The sequence below is a fragment of the Polyodon spathula genome, chromosome 7, assembly GCF_017654505.1.
Source record: "Polyodon spathula isolate WHYD16114869_AA chromosome 7, ASM1765450v1, whole genome shotgun sequence".
In the NCBI taxonomy this organism is placed as follows: domain Eukaryota; kingdom Metazoa; phylum Chordata; class Actinopteri; order Acipenseriformes; family Polyodontidae; genus Polyodon; species Polyodon spathula.
The window spans coordinates 10,964,045-10,985,211 of NC_054540.1; the positions used below are offsets into that span (position 1 = coordinate 10,964,045).

Sequence of the window (21,167 nt, forward strand, 5' to 3'; positions counted from 1 at the left end):
AAAAACTACAAGAAATATAAAAGCCAGTTCTGTCATTCAAAATGAAGACACAAAGGGTATACACCCTCTGTATTGTAAACTCAAGCCCTGCTTAACCTTCGAGGGATGAGTCTGGATGGGGAGGGGTCTGCATCTGACACACAGATGACAGAGGCTCATCTTACCATGAGTCAGTGTTGGCAGGAGAGTGGAGGGAGGATCTTAGCATAATAAGTGATCCTCCCATATTCAAAACCACATCAGACACTGTTTGTAACTGTTTCAATACAAGGGTTGCTTAGAACTCCTTTTCAGAAAAAAAACAAGTTATTCCACAATGCAGTACATTCTAAGAACAACCAGGTTACACCAATATACAGTATTTATAAACTGCACAAAAACACATACACAAAATAACCAAGACACTACAAGCAATTTAACACATTTTTCAATAAGTTATCTTTTTTTCCCCCCCAATATAAGCACCCACAATGCATTAATATTTCTAGACTTTTAAATTCCTGAACATTCATTTCGTACTGTCTTACTTGTTGGTCACCAACCGCATGACCGTCCAGTCTTTTGGAAACATTTCTGGCCTTATAAGAATCCGAAACACTGTAAAGATCTGCAGCAGGAAATCCTGAAAAAGGGAAAATAAAACTTAAGAGAACAGTAGCAAGATACTGTAGACAATCAAGCAATCCTCTTTCTGAGGCTACTGGATTTCTTGGCCTATATCTTGTATGTAAAAGGTCCTATGCATAATTGTGGCCATACTTTAGATCTGGTCATTTCTTGTGGTTAGCTGTTAGTAATGTTATAGTACTAGATCTCACTATTTGTGATCATCTTACCATTGTTTCCGAGGTTAATCTGCCAGTACCTACAAAGCTTGTGAACTGTACAAATTAATGCTGTAAGGTTTTCTGATGTATTGAGCTGATTGCCACTCCCTGAATCCTTATCAGTAGATGAGTTGGTTAATACAAACAACACCTCCTTGACTGGTATCTTAGATAATATAGCGCCAAGTAAAACTCGGAGAGTGTCGTTTAAAAAAAGAAAGAAAAAAGCTCACCTTGGTTTAATGATATAACTCGTAAACTGAAATATGAGGGTCGTAAATTAGAACGTTGATTTTTTGAAAAATAAAATACTGGACATCAGAAATCAGATTACACAGACACCTTCTGTTAAGGGGGATTCTAGTGCAACATTACCAATTAGAACTGTTAAGGCTACTATGGAGTCTTTTTCTTTGATTAATTTACAAGAGCTGACAGCGCTAGTTCAGCATATGAGAGCTACCACATGTTCTCTTTATCCTATTCTTACACAACTTTCTTTCTGGTGCTATTAATGGCCACATTTTAAAAATATATAAATGGTTCACTTTCCTCTGGTACAGTCCCCCGGCACTTAAGGTCGCTGTGGTAAAGCCTATGCTTATGAAACACAATTGGACCCTAAAGTATTGAATAACTATGGGCCAATCTCCAATTTACCACTCTTAGATAAGGTTCTAGAAAGAACTGTTGCAAATCAATTACAAAAAAATGATAATTCTTAATGGTGCATCTGAGACGTTTCAGTCTGTATTTGCTGCACATCACACCAAGACAGCCCTTGTCAGAGTTGTAAATTATCTGCTGATTAGCTCTGACTTTCCATCAGTTTTAATTCTCTTAGATCTAAGTGCCACCTTTGATAATGTATACCACTCCATTGAATTGTCTTGATAACACAGTGGGTCTTATCTGGTCTTGTCCTATCTTGGCTCAGATCTTATCTTTCTGATAGATTTCAGTTTATCTCTAAAAATCTGAAAGGTCCGAAGTTGTCTGCGGTGTTCCACTGGGCTCTATTCTAGGTCCTTTGTTATTTTCATTACATATTGTACCGTTAGGTGATATTATCTGCACATGTGGAGTGAACTGCCTTTGCTATGCAGATGACACCCAGCTATATCTGTCCCTAAAGTCAGGACATACTTCTGCTGGGGAGTTACTTGCTGCTTGTCTTGCAGATATCAAGTGTTGGATGTCAAGGAATTATTTAATGCTAAATTCATATATTACATTGAACAACGATGTACAGTAAGGTCAACACTGCAACATTAACCAGTAGTGTACCAGTAGTTTTTCTATTACATTAAAGCCTATAAATCTAAGTTGTAAGAGGCTTCCGTTCGGTCAAATTATGTGTAGTTAAGATTATGGAATATCTTCACAGAAAAAAATGATGAATACAAATTCATAAATAAGAGTCACAGACTTGCATAATAAAATTCCTTTCCATGTGAAAGAATCTAGTAGAAGTCATAGCATTTTTATTAATAATTGCATTGTTATATTTAGTATTGATTGAAGCAGGCATCAGGAATAATCACTTCTGTGGGCAACATCAAATTAAAGTGATAAAATACCATTACATAACATCAGAAAGTTTAAGCCATCAACCAGGATGCTTGGTTGCAGGGCATTCCCACATTCAGATTGATTTGCTCCAAACAGCAAAGAATTGAAAAATGCATACTGTATCTTCCTGAAGTGAACAACTTCTAGACAGTAATGCCCTCTTATCAAGTAGTGCTGGAGTAACATCTCAACAATTATTTTACTGTAATGCTGTCTCCATAATCACGCCTGTCGTGTACTCATACATGCTTACCCTCAGTTCTTCTTTGTTTGTAAAGCCTTCTAGAAGCTGTTGGTAGTGTTTATCTGTCATTTGTCGGAGTAGAACCAGCAGACAGGCCACAAATTCACCCTAATTAACAGCAAGAGCAAGCAATTGAAAAACACTTTGGAATTCTTGAAAAATACTATATGAAATAAATAAAATGAGCAAGTCACATATTTGGATCCCAAGCAACACAAATTCCCAGAATCAAAATCACATGTAACCCAGCAATGTAAACCACCAAAAAGCCACTATTTTTTTTTTTTTCATGGCCTTTAAATATATATATATTTTTTTTTTACTGTTACTATTCAGATAATTACAAAACTAAAATGGGTGAATTAATCGTAATAAATAGTACATTCAATTAAAATAAAATGTAATTTCCCTGTTATATGAATCAAAAACTCATTTAGAGGCGCAACATAATTGTGTTCTGGGCATTTTGGAGATTTTTTTACATTTTGTTTACATCTTACTAATGCAGTAGCAGGTTTGAACTGTGTTTAAACATTTTATTTAATAGCACTGAAAAAATAAAAAATAAAAGGGCAATACATACTGGTCAGTCCAGCAATAGGTGGCTAACTACTTTGCCTTTGTAGACATCACCAGAGATTCTAAATGAGAACTCATTTGGAGTTTATATGGGCTGGTATGTTAGGAGAGAAGTTAATTTGTATTATTTTTTCGATGGTATGTACTGACCAGCCTCTTTCCCTCCAGGAAAACCTTAAAGATTAATCCTTACTGTGACATCCTGGAACTGCAACCGTAAGGCAGTTCCAGCTGGCTGTGGTTGGTTGGTGATTTCTAATATGGTTCTTAGCAACACACCCAACAGGCTTTCCACAATCATATCTATTTCTTCAGAGACTGATGTTTCCTAGGCAACGCAAAAAAAGAGACGAGATCAACGAGAGAGTACATTTCTTGTAAGTAGAATTAGATGGAAAGCCTGCTAAATATGTACACAACTTTTACATACTGACAGTAATACATTTTGAACAGCTAGATTATGTAAAAAAAAGGTGATGCAGGACGCGTGGTGTTCAGCTGTCACACAGTTTCCAGCAGGTCTTAACTTTAAATGTCAGCAGTGGCTATTTACTCTGTACGGTTGTGTGAATAACTGACATACTTTTTCTGCAGACCAAGCAAGTCTGACGAGCATATAAGGTTAAACTGAAACAAGGTCACTTCCAAATATTAGGTGCTGTTTCAAGAATTTGAAAAACATATTACTATCATTTTCACCCCTGCCATTATAAGTTGCAAAGCTGCATTATGTATATTTTCATATATAAAATTGATGTATTAAATACGATTTGTAACATTTATTTGGGTCATGCCTATTCAAAGAAGCCTATCTGGTTGCGGGTGCTGTATTATATTCCACCTCCTGCCATCTGCTCTGTGCAATTTTCCAGCACAGAACACACCACAGAGCGAGGCTCATATTAGAAACTAATAAACTAAAAGAAATCCGTACAGACATGTTTATATGTACTCTATACGTGTGGAACGGTAGCTTGGGTTTGTGAGGGCAATAAATAAGTGGTTCACAGGAACTAGGGGGTTTCTAGAGCTAACAAACTATAAAATATGGCTTTAAAATACAGAAAAGACTAGAATTAGGTTCCTGCAACTAAGGCTAGAGGTTTGGTTTGAAATCTTAAATATCTGTATTTGACTGGTAATTACAAGACCAAAACAACATGGCTCAAATATAGAACACTGAAATTTGAAACAATTCTAGGTACTTACTGTGCTATCTTTTTTGATGAGAGAAAACATACTGCTAAGGATATGTGCGCACATGACAAGGTCCTTTTGCTCCTGCAAATGCATGTGGAGGTGATGCAAAATCACTGGTAGCAGAATGCAGCGGGAATCTAAAACAGCAATGTGACAGGAATCTTTTAAAAACAATACCAATTGGACAAACACCACTTCAAATTGGTATACCGTGAAAAACTAACACTCTATTACCTTAATAACAGGCGCTGCATATTGCACAGAAGATGACCAGGTTTGTATCTGTACATACGAGTGACACTCAAAAGTCAACATCAACATTTGTAATACTTAACAAATCTAAGATTTCTCAATAGTGTGATATACATGCAGACATTTAGTCTGCTTTGGTTTTGCGAATACAGTCCTGGCAACTGCTTTAACAGGCCCTATAACATGAAACAGCAGGAAACATCCTGAGGAAATGTGGCAGTTTTTAAAACAGTTTCACACTGCAGTTGTGAAATAAATATGCTTCTCAAAAAATGAGTTTGCTGAGATGCCGAAATAAAACAGATCCCCATCTTCAAAACCTAGGCCATCAGTCATCATTATTCTAATTACACTCTCATACTAGGCCAGATTAGCTGACTGCATTAATCATGTCCATACTGCTTTTAAATGTAACCCTTTGGCATCTGTATGTATTCAATATATTCTATATTACTTTTGCATTATTAAAGCAATGCAAGCGAAACATCTTGTGTTGCATTATATTCAGCAAGTACATTACACAGACTATATACACACTATATAACGATTGTTTTTAAAATATATTGCTTTCATTCACCTTAACTCAAAAGCTATTTGCTTTTACTTACTCTCCTGAGCCTGAAGTCAAAATACAGTTGCACTGTACTGATGAGCCCCAAAAAGGGTGCAACATGTATGCAGCTACTGTATTTTGACTTTTAAAACACTGTAAATGTAGAAGTTGTTAGGCAACTTTCATGTGATTTGATTAGCTCTTGTAATGCTTTATGTGCATATTTTTTTATAACCATATATATATATATATATATATATATATATATATATATATATATATATATATATATATATATATATATATACATACACACACACACACACACACAGTATATATCAAAATCAAATCAAATCAAATATAAAAACTTATATTTATATTATCATGCAATGCTGGCTCTGAGGATCAGCCTTGATTTGGCCTCCCCAGTGCTCACCATGCACAACTTTTGAATGAATTTTGTTTATTTATTTAAATGTTATACATTTATTGGAGTTAATTAGTTCATTCTTTTCTTTTGAGTCCCGCTGGCATAATCGTGTTCAGTCTATTCATCTATTTATTTTCTTTTATTCTTATATATGGCGCATTTTCTAATTTTAGCTGTTCTAATACTACAAGTTTTACATCATTCATTTTTTTTTTCTTTTTTATTTCTAATTAAAAAAGGTGGTTCTGAATTATTTTATATAAAGTTGTTCCAGACAAGCTTCTAAAGTTTCTTTACGAGGGGCACAAGGATTTTACATCCATGCAAAATAAAATTCTATTATCTGGAACGTTGTGCTTTAATGATTCAAGTCTTTTTTTAAAATTGTGTTGTATCCTTAAACATAGCTTGGTCATTTCTCAATGTGTGGCCTAAGTTGTTTTTCTGCTATTCAGCTATTATGTGTGTTTATCAGTCGTGCTGACTATCATTCGCACAGGGTGATTTTCTTTGTGCATGTTAGGATTTCCTCTTGTAGGCCTGTTCTTGCATTATGTGGCTGCATGTATTTTTTAAAATTCTTTTGATATAGTGCCTTTATTGTGTAGTCTCCCCACAATTTCCTTATCCATATTCTTTAATTCACATTCTACACATTTCACATAGTCATCTGTGTTCATTATCACTATTCCTGATCCTTTATCTGCTGGTCTTATACTTATACAATCATCATTTAACAACTCAGTCACAGCTTGTTCTTCAATATTAGTTAAATTAAACTTTACATTTTTTCTTTCGTCTTACTACAATTTATTTTTTAACTATATATACAGCTCTGGAAAAAATTAAGAGACCAATGCAAAATTATCAGTTTCTCTGGTTTTACTATTTATAGGTATGTGTTTGAGTAAAATGAACATTTTTGTTTTATTCTATAAACTACCGGCAACATTTCTCCCAAATTCCAAATAAAAATATTGTCATTTAGAGCATTTATTTGCAGAAAATGACAACTGGTCAAAATAACAAAAAAGATGCAGTGTTGTCAGACCTTGAATAATGCAAAGAAAATAAGTTCAGATTCATTTTTAAACAACACAATACTAATGTTTTAACTTAGGAAGAGTTCAGAAATCAATATTTGGTGGAATAACCCTGATTTTCAAGCACAGCTTTCATGCGTCTTGGCATGCTCTCCACCAGTCTTTCACATTGATGTTGGGTGACTTTATGCCACTCCTGGCGCAAAAATTCAAGCAGCTCGGCTTTGTTTGATGGCTAGTGACCATTGATCACATTTCTCTTGATCACATTCCAGAGGTTTTCAATGGGGTTCAGGTCTGGAGATTGGGCTGGCCATGACAGGGTCTTGATCTGGTGGTCCTCTATCCACACCTTGATTGACCTGGCTGTGTGGCACGGAGCATTGTCCTGCTGGAAAAGACAATCCTCAGAGTTGGGGAACATTGTCAGAGCAGAAGGAAGCAAGTTTTCTTCCAGGACAACCTTGTACTTGGCTTGATTCATGCCAAAGCTGCCCGATTCCAGCCTTGCTGAAGCACCCCCAGATCATAACCGATCCTCCACCACATTTCACAGTGGGTGCAAGACACTGTGGCTTGTAGGCCTTTCCAGGTCTCCATCTAACCATTAGACGATGAGGTGTTGGGCAAAGCTGAAAATTTGACTCATCTGGGGGTGCTACAGCAAGGCTGGAGTCGGGCAGATTTGTCTTTGTGAAGGACGTATGAATCAAGCCAAGTACAAGGTTGTCCTGGAAGAAAACTTCTGCTCTGACAATGTTCCCCAACTCTGAGGATTGGTTTTTCCAGCAGGACAATGCCACACAGCCAGGTCAATCAAGGTGTGGATGGAGGACCACCAGATCAAGACCCTGTCATGACCAGCCCAATCTCCAGACCTGAACCTCATTGAAAACCTCTGGAATGTGATCAAGAGGAAGATGGATGGTCACTAGTCATCAAACAAAGCCAAGCTGCTTGATTTTTTGCGCCAGGAGTGGCATAAAGTCACCCAACATCAATGTGAAAGACTGGTGGAGAGCATGCCAAGACGCATGAAAGCTGTGCTTGAAAAATCAGGGTTATTCCACCAAATATTGATTTCTGAACTCTTCCTAAGTTAAAACATTAGTATTGTGTTGTTTAAAAATGAATATGAACTTATTTTCTTTGCATTATTCGAGGTCTGACAACACTGCATCTTTTTTGTTATTTTGACCAGTTGTCATTTTCTGCAAATAAATGCTCTAAATGACAATATTTTTATTTGGAATATGGGAGAAATGTTGTCAGTAGTTTATAGAATAAAACAAAAATGTTCATTTTACCCAAACACATACCTATAAATAGTAAAACCAGAGAAACTGATAATTTTGCAGTGGTCTCTTAATTTTTTCCAGAGCTGTATGTATATATATATATATATATATATATATATATATATATATATATATATATATATATATATATATATATAAATATATATATATGTATATAACATATATATATATATATATATATATATATATATATATATATATATATATAGATATATAGTTAAACAGTTAAACACTGCGGCATCAGAATCTCTCAGAGGTCTCCTAGTTTGTGAGACGTTCAAATTCATTACATCATCGAATTGGATTTGTTTGCATTTTAGGAAGTCAGAAAACAAAACGTAAAAGTCCTAGTATGATGATTTTTGATGTTTTACAAAAATACTACTAAAAGTACAAACGTCTTGAGATATTACATCATTCTTTTTCTGTTATCAGCCATTTTGCCTTGTGTAAAGAGAGGAAGGACGGTCAGCGTGATGACGTAATTTGAGAGTTTGTACAAAAACTACTGATCGTAAGCAGCGTCACAGGGACAATAGTTGGATCTTTTGTCATGTGATGAGGTTTTAACCAATCACATGTCAGCATTTCTAAGGACTGATTAATAAAATGATCTATATAAAAATGTAATTTTAATGGTGGTTCTTCGCAAGCTTTAAGCTTTAAGGTGGTAGCACAAGACATATCTTGAAATAAGAAAATTAGTGTTTATGAACTTTAACAACATTGGATATTGAAAGTCACACACAGAAATATTGTTATCACTGAAAGAAAGAAACTGGCTTCCATGTTTGGTAAAAGCAATATTGACAAGACTGAGATGTTAAATATATTTTGTGGTAAAATACAGAAACATGTTGCTTTCTAACTTTTGTGCCAAACTTGACTATTAATTCGTTGTTCTACATTTGTTTTGAACACCTGCTATTATGTGTGTGCGTGTGTGTGTAAAACCATTTCCTAAAAACTCTTTGCATTGTTTGAAGTAGACATCTGTTGACCACATGCAAGTAAACATTTCTGTAAATGCAGCAAGATTAAGAGCAAAGTCCAACTGGCATCTTAAAACAGACTTTTTGCAGCTATTGCCTAATAACCAGAAAGAGTTCCATACCAGGGTTGGTATACAGGTGGCTCTCCACCGTTTTTGCAATGCACTGCAGTTTGACAGTTTCCAAGGAGCAATCTGCATGCGTGACTGCTGGCAAGCTGCCCAATGTGTCTCGTATAAAGTTAGCCACTTCCTGTACACTAAATAGCTTCAGCAGTTCGCAGTAGACAGATGGAAAGGTATTCAGAAATACTGCCTGCAAAACAAAAGAGAAAAGATCAAAATATACAGCCCTGTTATATGGTAAATACAATCAAACTTTCCAGATTTTAAAATAGGGGTTAAAGATTGTTAACATGAGTTAGACCTTTTGATAATTTAAAGCAGCATTCAGGTGGTGATCTCCTATGAACAGAAGTTTGATTGACTTGTGTTATAAAACAGGGAAAAACTAAAAGGATTAAAAAGCAGTGTATTTATGTGATTAAATCTACTCCTTCACAGTATTTATTCTGATTGTGCTACCTAAAACACAAGCAATTTCTCTCCACTACAAACTAGTGTCAACATATCAGAAGAATGTGTCCAGGGGTAGCCATAATTATGCACCCATTCCTTCATTCGTCGTGTTGACTTCTTTCATTTGGCTTCCACCAAATTTCAACTGCAATCACTACCAAACACCGGAGGATGATCGAGGCCAAATTTCAGAGAAGCCCGAAGCTAGCCTGAATTTTTCTTTAGAGTGAATTGGAATGGCATTGGATTTAATATTTATATCCAGGTAGAACAACTTTCTAATTCTGAATGTGCCAGGCAAGAGAGCAGCTCTCCTATGTGATGGGATTAATGGTTTCCCACTAATCCTGTCACAGAAATCTTAAATCATTACAGAACTCTGTCCGCACCGCGACAAGAGGATAATTATATGTCCCTAGTAAACTCTTGCTGAGGGGGGGACAATCCACTTGCAGCCCCCTCAAGTTAAATTCTCTATACAGGGCGAGACAAGCCATAACAAAGAGTATGGACACACTGAATAATACATTGGGATCAGTTTTCTCACAGCAAAGCAATTTTTGTTGTCATTATTGCTTGATCTCCATAGCACTGGGATTTTACATTCCCAGATAATAAATGATCTCCCACAGAAGATAAATACAATAAGAGACCATTTTTCATATCTCAGCAATTAATTTTTTACTCTTAATTTTTTAATGTAAAGATCTAGGAAACCAAAAGTTATCCTTTTTATATTATTATTATTGAGAAGCCATTTTACCCATAGCTTGGCATTATTTACAAGATCCAAATGGGGTAAAAGATCTTAATTTCTCAAGCACACATGTTTTGTGTCTCATTGTTTCACCAGACCCTTTATACTATTGCTAATAATACTAACACTATACATTTTCCTCAAACTCATTGCTCTGCTTTGCCTTGTTAATAGGTAATGGTTCTGAAATGTAGGCATGAGGTCAGGGTTCTCTGCAGGCAATGAAAAGGCATCCAGCTTCCTGACATATAGCTCATCTACTATACCAGTTTAACCTCTGCCTCTCTGGATTTTCTTAATTGGGTGCTAGTCAGGTGCAATTATGATAATAGGGACCGCCAGAACTCATTTTAAAGAGTCTACAGAAAAGTGACAGAAATACCTCAACCAATCTGACCTTGGTTAGATTCCAATCAGACACCTTGTCCCTCTAAAATCTGTCAGCAAAATGGCTTTAACTGAAGGTTACCTAACATACTTAGAGTAATGGGCTTCAAAATGCATTTTCTTTTTCCTTTAGAGTTCAATGTCATTTTTGTATGACATGTGATCATTCAGAGTGGTAATTTCAATTACTTTCTGATATTATCTGTGTTAAGATGCAAGTGCAGCTCTTCAGTTTAAGTTGCCTGCCATAGACATATATTAGGCTGACACTGACCAGCCAAGGGGTCCTTATATTAGTAAGCATCAGCAGCATCTAGAGCAGCAAAAAAGAATAATAACTTGAGCCAAAGCGGCAGATAACTTGATGGTGCTGCTGGCTCTTACTTCTACCAAGACACTTTATCTAATGTATCAGTGCGACAGAGAGAGAATGAATTCTAGTCAACAATCTCCCTCCCTACCTGTGAGGGCGCTGTGTGACAAGAACAGTGTGTCCCGGACTGGATGGTGTGGCAGTTCATTCCAGGGTCAGTTGGAAGCCTGCCATCAAAGAAGGGGGCGGAGCCACAATACCAGAAGTAATCGCCTTAATGTGGTAAGCGATGCGTCAGTCCTGGACTGGAGGATACGTGATTGCACTCGTTACCGAAGGGGGCGGGACTGAAAGTATATCAGGGGATGTGGCCATGCAATCTGTTCCTTGTGTTATTGTTACGCAAAGACCTATGAGAAAAGACCTGTGTACTAACCGTGAGTGTTTTGTTTGTTTTGTCCTGTCTAGTAATTGCTGTATTTGTCACTGTTAGATGGCTAAACTATCCAGGAGCTGTTGCTAAGGGGCCAGTTTACAAAACTTGACTTCACATCACGACTTGTGACCGTATCATGTTTATGTGTTGTGTTATTATTTGAATATATATATATATATATATATATATATATATATATATATATATATATATATATATATATATATATATATAAATTAATGTCACACATTGGTGTCATTATTGCTTGATCTCCATACCACTATTTTGCACGGAGCGATACACATTGCTGTGCAGAGCCCGTGCTTATAATTTAAGTGTTCCCGGCACGCAACCCAGCCAAATAAAAAAGCTGTTTTATCGTGAACTGTCTTGTGTCTGTTATTCCTGAGCACTGCATCACCACTACACCTGCAAGCTACAAACCACTTTGCCACAATCAGGCAATACTGTAGTTCTGAAGAGCAGCTCCTGATCTCAAGTGAAAGCATAAAACAATACACAAGTGTTCTAATAGTTTCAATAAGATGCACTTGGATAACATTAAAGCAACAACAGGAAAAAAGGAATAGGTTTGAAAAATACAGAGAGTAAAAATGTAAGCTATTTAAATCTGTTTTTCCAAGTAATAAAAAGTGTCTTTTCTTTAAATACATAATCACAGTCATAAACAGCTCCAATGTCAAGTTTCAGATGAGAATTTCAACAAGCTATATAATGTATCACATGGCCAAAGGCCATGCTGTCACCATGGTAGGGAACAATGGGTGTGGGTCCAACCACAGGAAAAGTTCAATGAGGCGTAGCTGCTGTCTGTAGTGATAATTCTGTTATGTGTAAAGTCTTGTTTCCCGTAACACGACCTTGGCTCACTGGTTGTCCTTAAAACAGAATAAAACTTCACAAAAAATTGGCCTCCAGCATTCTCCACTACAAAAGTTGTTACTTTGTTTCAAGACATACATGTTCAACATCATAAATCTGTGAAATATGACAGAATGGGAAGCAGCAAGTTGATATACTGTTGCTACCACCATGGGTCTATATAGGAATAGAACATACTAAATCAAACATTTGTGATTTGTTGTTTATTGTAATCCCTAAACACGCAATTTAAATACAGGCTGTCCTCGCACTTGCGACACAATTGGTTCCAGCAAGTCGTGTTGTAAGTCGAAGCGTCGTAAGTCGAAGCACATTTTCCCATAGGAACAATGTTATAAATTGGGGTTACGTTCCTGACTGTTCGGCCAGACAATATAGTTTTACAAAAATGACCCATTCTATTGTACTCATGCAAATATTTATTTAAATCTTTAAACTCAGCCCAGTGGTTACGCACATATCACTCAGACACGTACCTGGCTTGTTTAAAAGTACAGACTAGGGGCTTTCCAAAGACGTATTCAGTGTGTGTATGTGGTACTCCTAGCAGGAAATACGATCGCCTGAAGTTAAGCCCCTCATCATGTGACAGAGTTCACAGCTTAGGTTTTGTTTTGAGTCCATTGCTGTTATCTGTCATTGTTAATGGCAAATAAAAAAATAAATAAAAAAAAAGCTACATGCATTAAAAAAAAACAAAAAAATAATGCTAGACCCAAGTCAGGGCGGCCACGGCAGGTATTGCGGTTCTGACATCGAGCTGCGCATGTGACGCATGGCTCGGGTCTCGCCGTGTCGTAAATGCCGTACTGATGTCGTAAAGTTGAAGCAGGGTAATAATGCTAAAGAGTTGGAAGTGCCATGCATTGTAAATCGAAGCGTCGTAAGTCGAGGATCGCCGTATACACATTATTTTTAATAGACAATTGTACTTGTTAACTTATAATTATATATCTAGTTGGATTCCTGTAATTATGATTACATGGTTGCTGCTATAATTATATTGTATTAGGGATGGGGGTTGCTATGCACATTTGCCAGATCCATGCTCTTAAAAAGTAATCCAAGCAGTGGAGGCTTAATCCAAGCAGTGGAGGAAACTTGCTTGCATACTTGCTAAGTCTGCCTGAAGGCCAAGGCCAAAGAAGGGGGTTTAAAAAGGCTGGCAAGAAAAGATAAATGAAAGCCTTAGTGGAATTTGCTTGAATTCTACTCACATATCAGAACGGCTGGCAAGTGCACCAAGAGGGCCAAGCAAATAAAACCCTGACGGATCACAGGAGCCAGAGGTTTTGATATGCGAGTCAGTAAAACAGAATGAATGTGTTTTTTTTTTTTTTTTTGTTTTTTTTTTTAGTTATGCAACATTTTGAAAATTGAATTATTAAATATGTTTTTAAAGACAAAGAAACTTACTTGTGTCTGTGTAACATGACTAGATCCTTTGCTTTCTTGAGAAAGAAAGAATCTGATTGACATGAAGAGCTCATGAACACAGCAACGAAATTCTTCCTCGCTCTGCCCACCAGTGGCAAGAGAGAACAGACGACGAGACTGAATAATATACTTGAATATATACTCTGTAGCCTAGATTAGAAAAAAAAAGAAAAAAGGACAGAGCATTTCAAAATGTGTATCAAAACCAAAAACATAATAAAACATACTGTACCCGCAACAGCAAATAAACAAGTTACTTTGCACAACTGCAACTGCTGTCACTGAGCACACGACCATCCAGAAAAATGTACTGACAAACAGAAAAACTAAATGATAACATCAAAAGCACAATGCAGCTACTAAAATGGTACACATGTTGCACAAAAATACTCTATTCTATATACTTCAAAACTAAAAATACTTCAATTCTATTGTATAAAATGTATGTTTTTCATTTACTGCCTCTTTTTAGATGTAACTTTAAATGCTTCCACATGCTAACAACAAAATTCCTCGTTTTCCTCACCTTGAGCACCTGTTGAATGCGTTCCTGGTGTTCAGCTTCTACGATTCGGTCCACATACCACTTTAACACCTTAATGAGGTCCCTGGGGAAAAGCAACGTGTGTGTAAATACATACAGCTGTAGTCAAAAGTTTACATACCCCAGTGGAAATTTCTAATTTCTAGAAATGTCTCAAAGAATTTTAGGCAAAGAAATTGCTTGAATATAAATAGGGGTTGAAAGAGTCTATGTGCAGTCTGTATTCAATGCATCTGTGAGAGCACCAGATGGCCTTTCATGATAATAATCTTCCACTGTCAGAATTGAGGGTCTTTTGTTATTCTCTTTCTGATGTCTTGAAAGCATGTGATTAATTATTGTTTAGTTAGTCCAATAAAAGGGATCACATCTCCTTCTCTTTACCTACTATCCTTTCTGAAATTCTCTCAAAGCCCCAGCACAGACACATTGTATTAAATGCAAGGGCTATACAATACCTGTAAGACAAAGCTCCTGCAAAATGACTTTCAATGTAAGTATCCATGACTGGCTTAAAATGCTGAAATTTGCTGTCCTGCAGCAAATTGATAATGTGAACCTAAAACAAGAGCAAAAACATAAAACAAGAGCAAAAACATAAAACAAGAGCAAAAACATAGTACATCATAAAAAACACACTGACATATCTACTGTTTGAAAAGGTGAAGCTTATTGGACATCATAGGCTATTACCTTAATTTCAATAGTATTGCACAGTGTGTAGCTGGCTGGCATTTTTATTGTGAATTCATCTTGGAGATTAAACAAGTAACAGATAAATTATAAACACACTTACTAAGCAGTCGAAAACCTTCAACCCGTATTTCTGAGAGCTTTCATCTAAAATACCAAACAATGTATCCAATGTGTCTTGCAGAAACTGTAATAATAAAAGAAACGTGTTCGTTTTACACATTACCAAATGCATTTCTGACAGCACAGCAGGGGCAGCCTATCCACTTCTGAAAACAGTGGGCCTAAGTGATGCTTTGGTGCAGATGCCACATAGGCCTGCACCTTTGCTTTCATACTGTATCTTTTTAGGATGCAAAATATTTGAATACCTGTTATTGTATCACTGTTGTAGGTGTGTACACTTGGGCGATTTTGAACACTGGAAGTTGCTGATGCAATGCTCATGAAAGTAGGAAGGGGAACAAACTAATTCCATTATTGCAAAGGGGAAGAGGAAATGTAACAAATACAAAAATTGTGTCATTTTTCTTTCTCTCCCCATTAATTGCCTGTGTTACAGGTAATAGGACCCCACTGCACAAGTAGAATGCAGCTGTATGGCTCAGGTGGGGACCAGTGACCTGTAACACAGGAAATTAACTTTAGTAGTGATGTGACATGAAAAAAGTGAAAATAAAGTCTAGAAAACAAAAAGAGCAACAGAACAAAGGTGCTGGTTAAGGGTGTGGGAGGTAACACTTGAAGGCCTTGCTTTTTACCTTTAAAAGTCTGAACAGAATTTACCTTCACTATTTCTGAACCGTCAATCTCTTTCAACTTAGACAGACTGTCTGTTATCCTTTCAGGATGGGCTCTCCACTTAAGAAGATCCAGCATGTCTCCTGGAAGAAAACAATATATGGAGAGCTCCATCATTAATTTGGTTTTCAAATGAGTGCACTACCAACAAGGTACATGGCGCTCTTAGGAAGAACACTAGGAATTAGAAGGAGGTGTCTCCTTTTAATTAGGAATATAAATAGAATTTCCTGATGCAGTTTACTCCAATACACATTGGGTGTGTCAGTATTACATGAATACAGTGATCAACATTGACAGTCGTGATGTTCTGAAATAACAGACACAGCATTTAGAGGAAGGCAATTAAACATAATAAAGCATGGAAGTAATATGCATCAGGAGTTTTATTAACATTACTGTCTCGTAATAAAGAACAAGCCAAAAAAAAAATAATAATAATTCTTTAGCCAGGGGCATACAATATATTAAAAATAAAGAGCCATTTAACAATTTGATTTGTTGTCAATGCATGCTAGTCTTGTATTAAGGTAGTGAGAGTCTACGTATATAAAGTGCAATATTATGGGTCACTGCTTTAATGTCCTGCTAATCTGAAAACTTAGAATTGTACTGAAGCTTGATGGAGTAGTTCAATATGAGCCAGATAGAAACCCCACCTCTAACTGTAGTGGATAAACACATTTCTATTGGGTGGCTGTCTGAAGGCTAACAGAATCAAGACCTAGCAGTATCAGATCAGATTGTACTGGGAAAGTCAGTGTCTTTAAAAATACACTACCACCAGGGGAGCTTTGCAGCATCTAATTTAGTAGAATCAGGTCAGACTCACTCAGCATAAAATGTTCTACAGAGTATCTTGTTTGAGATACATGGGTGTGGGGGGTCAGGAAACTGTGGGTCCAGCATAAACAAATCCTATATTGCTTGAATGTTCAGATCATTCAAAATCATGCATGATGTTATATGCCACCATGTTTGTTTGTTCAGGTTTATTGCGAGTTAACACATTGCAATGTAAATAGTTTTTAAAGTGAGAAGAACTATTATAATTTTTCTACCATTTTGTGTGAGTTTAGTGGAGCAGAGAAATGATGTGATCCAAAAGGACTCCTTAGTGATTTTCACAGCTTGGTTGCTTCCTGTGAGATTTCCTTTTGAAAATGGCAGCTTGAGGTAGCGAGCGGAGTCCTGGAGGTTCGCATTTTCTTCACACTAAAAAAATAAATAAATAAATAAAAAGCTAAAATACTAACATGGCAACTGAATAAGAGTCTTAAAAATGTGAGGGTTTATATTTCTCATTGTGAAAATAATATATATATATATATATATATATATATATTAATATATATAGATTATATATATAATATATATATATATATATAATATATCAATACAGAATGACGGACGTATTGCTTATGCACCCCCAGTAACTTTTTTTTCCTACATTCAATCACAATGTTATTTCTGTTTCCTACAAACATATCTGGGAATACCCAGTTCTACTTTTGAATGAAAACTGATTTTAAATAACGCTTTAGCAAAATACAGTAATGGTTAGCATAGCAGTTCCCGAACTGTGGACCATGGGAACAATCACACACACACACACGCACACGCACACAGATTGTCAGATAGCAGGGAGGGGGTTAAAATCCTTCCCTGCTAAAAACCTTGTGAGAATGCACATTTGGGTGTTATGGGGTTTAATTGTGTAACTGTTTTATTGTTTAGTTATCCCCGGCACCTGGTGGTAATTGTAAATTAGAGCCAGGTGCAGGGTATTTAAGAGAGGTAGCCAGTCTGTTCCAAGCTGCTGCTGAGAGGAGAGCCCGACTGTGTGAGTGAGCAGTCATACGAGGTATTGTGTGAGGGTGTGTTTTTTAATGTTTTTTCCTTTTTGTCCGTAAAGAAAAAAATGGAAAAGAAAATAACTATAATCTGGGGTTTATCAAGATGCAAGGGAGAATACGACAATGAAAATTCTACCTGTGGGCTATGTGATATCTTACAATCAACCAAACCGCAAAGAGCAATAAGTCTGTATATTGATTAAATAAAACGGATACCAAGCCCCCAGGACCACTAAATTGTAGCTTATTGTATTTCTCAAACCACAAAACCAGCAAATGAGGGCTACCAGACTTTCACATATCTGTTCTCCTCTTCTACCCATACATAATAAGCCCGCAGACATGAACTCTTGAGTCAATAGAAAAACAAATACAAGCAGACTTTTATTGATTATATTCTTCTCACCCACTCCATTCTTCTCACCAAAGTGCAATTTGTAATATCAGTTAAAAAATGGGTAGTACACTTTGGCATACATTGTTTCCTAAAATGTACCTTCTGTTACAATTTTTATTTTTATTTTTAGATGTTATTTATTTTATTTTCACAAGGGTTCTTATTAAGCGTTCTGCGGTCTTATGCATGTGACAACTGACAAAAGTCTGTCATTTACACACAGAAAGGCAATAAAAGAAACAATAATGAAATAATTTCTTACAATACTAAAGCAGCATGTCTTAAAGCTGTAGCTGCCACCCACCAAGGCTATCATTCCTCGTGTGAAAGGAGCTCATCGCCTGCATTCAGTGTTTATAGTTTTTTTTTTTTTTTTCTCTACACACTGGTTTACTGATTTGTAATTGTAATTACCTTGTGGATAATGAGTTCGTGGGTACCATCTGGCAAAGTCCTGCCATCTTCCTGCATCAGCGGAACAAAGGAAAACCCAAATAACTTCTTCTCACCCTTTTCTTTCGCTAAAAATAATAATAAAATACAATCACTATGTCGTGTTTTCTAAAAAAATGCCTGGGGATTGTAATGGGTTAATAATGACAACACTTTATCACAGACCATATATAATGGGAGTTATCATTGAACCATTGAAAAGCCATTCCTTTGTATGGAACCACTTTGCCAGACTATTACAGCAGGATAAGTGAAAGCAGTCGGTTACAGAGAGCAACAACACACTGTTTACACTATACATCTGTGGGTGCGCTTTTTATTGTGTAAATGTGTAAAACAGTTACAGAAAAAGCAAAAAGTTGGGTAATGCTTATCTGTTTAATAAAATGATTTCTAAACTGTATGGACTGACTGATCTCTTTTAAAGTTTATACTGCCTAGGGCAGGTTTGTTTCACCAGTACAGTACCGGTATTCACATGACAAATGTATTCCATTCAGAAAATGGATTGAGGCACACTGTACATAGATCATTTTCTGCCATTTGTTGGAAATGATGTACATTTAAAATAAATAAGACTGACTAACACCTACTTCAAAGCTTAAACACCAGTGTTAAGTTATTAACAAGATAACATGAAACTCAGCACTTCAATGCTAGGGCATCCTGCTGCCAATTGTATGCACTACTGGACCAAAGGTTATTTTTAAAATAGCCCACTGATAACAATCTTCACAACCAACTTGAGATAATATGTTTCAGCGTCTGCTGCCAGCTGTAAATGGGGTGTAAGGTGAGCACTTTGCTAACTGGTCGACCATACAGATTTACAGTCGCATAAAGAACCACGTTTGTCAAAATTAAAAAGCCACTTTGATAATTAACGATGATCTGATGTTCATGGTGTGACATAACTATCCATAGAAAACAAGTGCAAAGCTGTAGAACACATTTTTAATCATCCTTAAGTTGGTTGTAATTGGTTTTTATTTTTTTTACAAATGTCATTTTAGTTTCTTTTAGTATTTCTAAATGCAGCACTATTGAGTTTTGTACAGTTATGCACGATGACCTCTAAAAAGGTTTTATTAGACAAAGTATAGATACCTTATTCTTACTTTGGGTTTGAATCAATCCAAAGTCTCACAGCTGCTATCTCTGATGTTATCTCCATGTACTAGTATGCTATTTAATCAAAAACATGACTGAAAATGATGCTGTAGAAGTCCTTTGTTATTTCCCCAAAGAGAAACTAAAACCTGCACTTCCTCAGCATCCAAAGGCTGTACTTTTCTCTCGTCACACTTACTGCCCGCCATATTGTTGTTGTTGTTTGTCTTTCTAGAGTGTACTGACTGACGCAACACAATGATGAAAATCCTTAACCCCGCCCCTAGCCCGGCTTGGCTCCAAGCCAGATTCAGATGTCTTGTGAGGCTGGTGTTTCATGGTTTGGTTCTCTCTTGGCTCGACAAGTAGCCAATGGAGAGCCACCCATACCCGTACCGTACCGAGCCCTCACGGGTCAGATGTGCCAGTGGAGAAGGGGTAATAGAGTTCTGGAGTAGACAATAGGAGTAAGGAGAATCAAGTCTAACTAAAACATTAGCGACAAAAAAAGCCTGTGGATAACAAAACAGATAAAATTTGTTTGTAACACCTTTGAAAAATGTCTGATGTTTATATAAAATTTAGACTAGTAAGAATTTAAATCCATAGATATGGAAAAAAAAAAAAAAAAAAACAAAAAAACACTGACTCGTGGAAATCAACAGGCATGTGTCGAAGCTGTAGTAAGAACATAACAAATACAGTGCTTACTGGAACAGTGCCTGAATTCGAACCGGACGTGGGATCCCCTGAACATATCCACAGGAAGAGGAAGTTTGAGCAGCTCTGCCCACCGGGGGCTGTTATTGTGATACAGCACAAAGGAGTGAAATTTGCTTAATGCTGGCTCTCCCGAACCTGCTGACAAATAATTCTGTAAAAAATAGATAAATAAATCAATAAATAAATAGACAGGTACAGTACAGTGAAAAAATATTTGCCCCCTGTTCTATTTTCTGCATTTTTGCATATTTTTGACACAATGTTATCAGATCTTCAACCAAAACCTAATTAGATAAAAGGGACCAAAGTGAACAAATAACACAAAAGTTTGATACTTATTTCATTTATTTATTACAAAAAAGTTGACAAAGTAATCACCCCCTTAGACTCAGTAATTCATTACGCCACATTTACCAGCAATAACTGCAACAAACGCTTCCTGTAGTTATTGATCAGTCTCACACAGCACCGTGGAGGAATTTTTGCCCACTCCTTCACGCAGAACTGCTTCAACTCAGTGACATTTGTGGGTTTTTGAGCATAAACCTCTCGTTTCAGGTCCTGCCACAACATTTCAATGGGGTTTAGGTCTAGACTTTCCAAAATTTTAAATTTCAAGTTCTTCAACCATTCTGATGTAGACTTGCTTGTGTGTTTTGGATCATTGTCTTGCTGCATGACCCAGCTGCGCTTCAGCTTCAGCTCACGGACGGATGGCCTGACGTTCTCCTGTAGAATTCTCTGATACAGAGCAGAATTCATGGTTCC

At 36.5% G+C, this 21,167-nt stretch overlaps 1 protein-coding gene across 6 annotated transcripts in view; it reads right to left on the reverse strand.

Annotated features, from left to right (window-relative positions):
• LOC121318141 (dedicator of cytokinesis protein 4-like) overlaps window positions 1-21,167 on the reverse strand; it is a 101,529-nt gene that overhangs the window by 25,485 nt on the left and 54,877 nt on the right. For all 6 annotated transcript variants that reach the window (XM_041254504.1, XM_041254503.1, XM_041254506.1 and 3 more), the window contains exons 15-27: window positions 20,388-20,550; window positions 18,528-18,634; window positions 16,922-17,075; window positions 15,846-15,943; window positions 15,163-15,246; window positions 14,825-14,925; window positions 14,349-14,430; window positions 13,802-13,972; window positions 9,134-9,326; window positions 4,432-4,559; window positions 3,416-3,550; window positions 2,653-2,751; window positions 528-622 (exon numbers count right to left, since the gene is read on the reverse strand). In XM_041254504.1, the coding sequence (XP_041110438.1) occupies window positions 528-622; window positions 2,653-2,751; window positions 3,416-3,550; window positions 4,432-4,559; window positions 9,134-9,326; window positions 13,802-13,972; window positions 14,349-14,430; window positions 14,825-14,925; window positions 15,163-15,246; window positions 15,846-15,943; window positions 16,922-17,075; window positions 18,528-18,634; window positions 20,388-20,550 (1,610 nt within the window). The remainder of the gene's footprint in view (window positions 1-527; window positions 623-2,652; window positions 2,752-3,415; window positions 3,551-4,431; window positions 4,560-9,133; window positions 9,327-13,801; window positions 13,973-14,348; window positions 14,431-14,824; window positions 14,926-15,162; window positions 15,247-15,845; window positions 15,944-16,921; window positions 17,076-18,527; window positions 18,635-20,387; window positions 20,551-21,167) is intronic.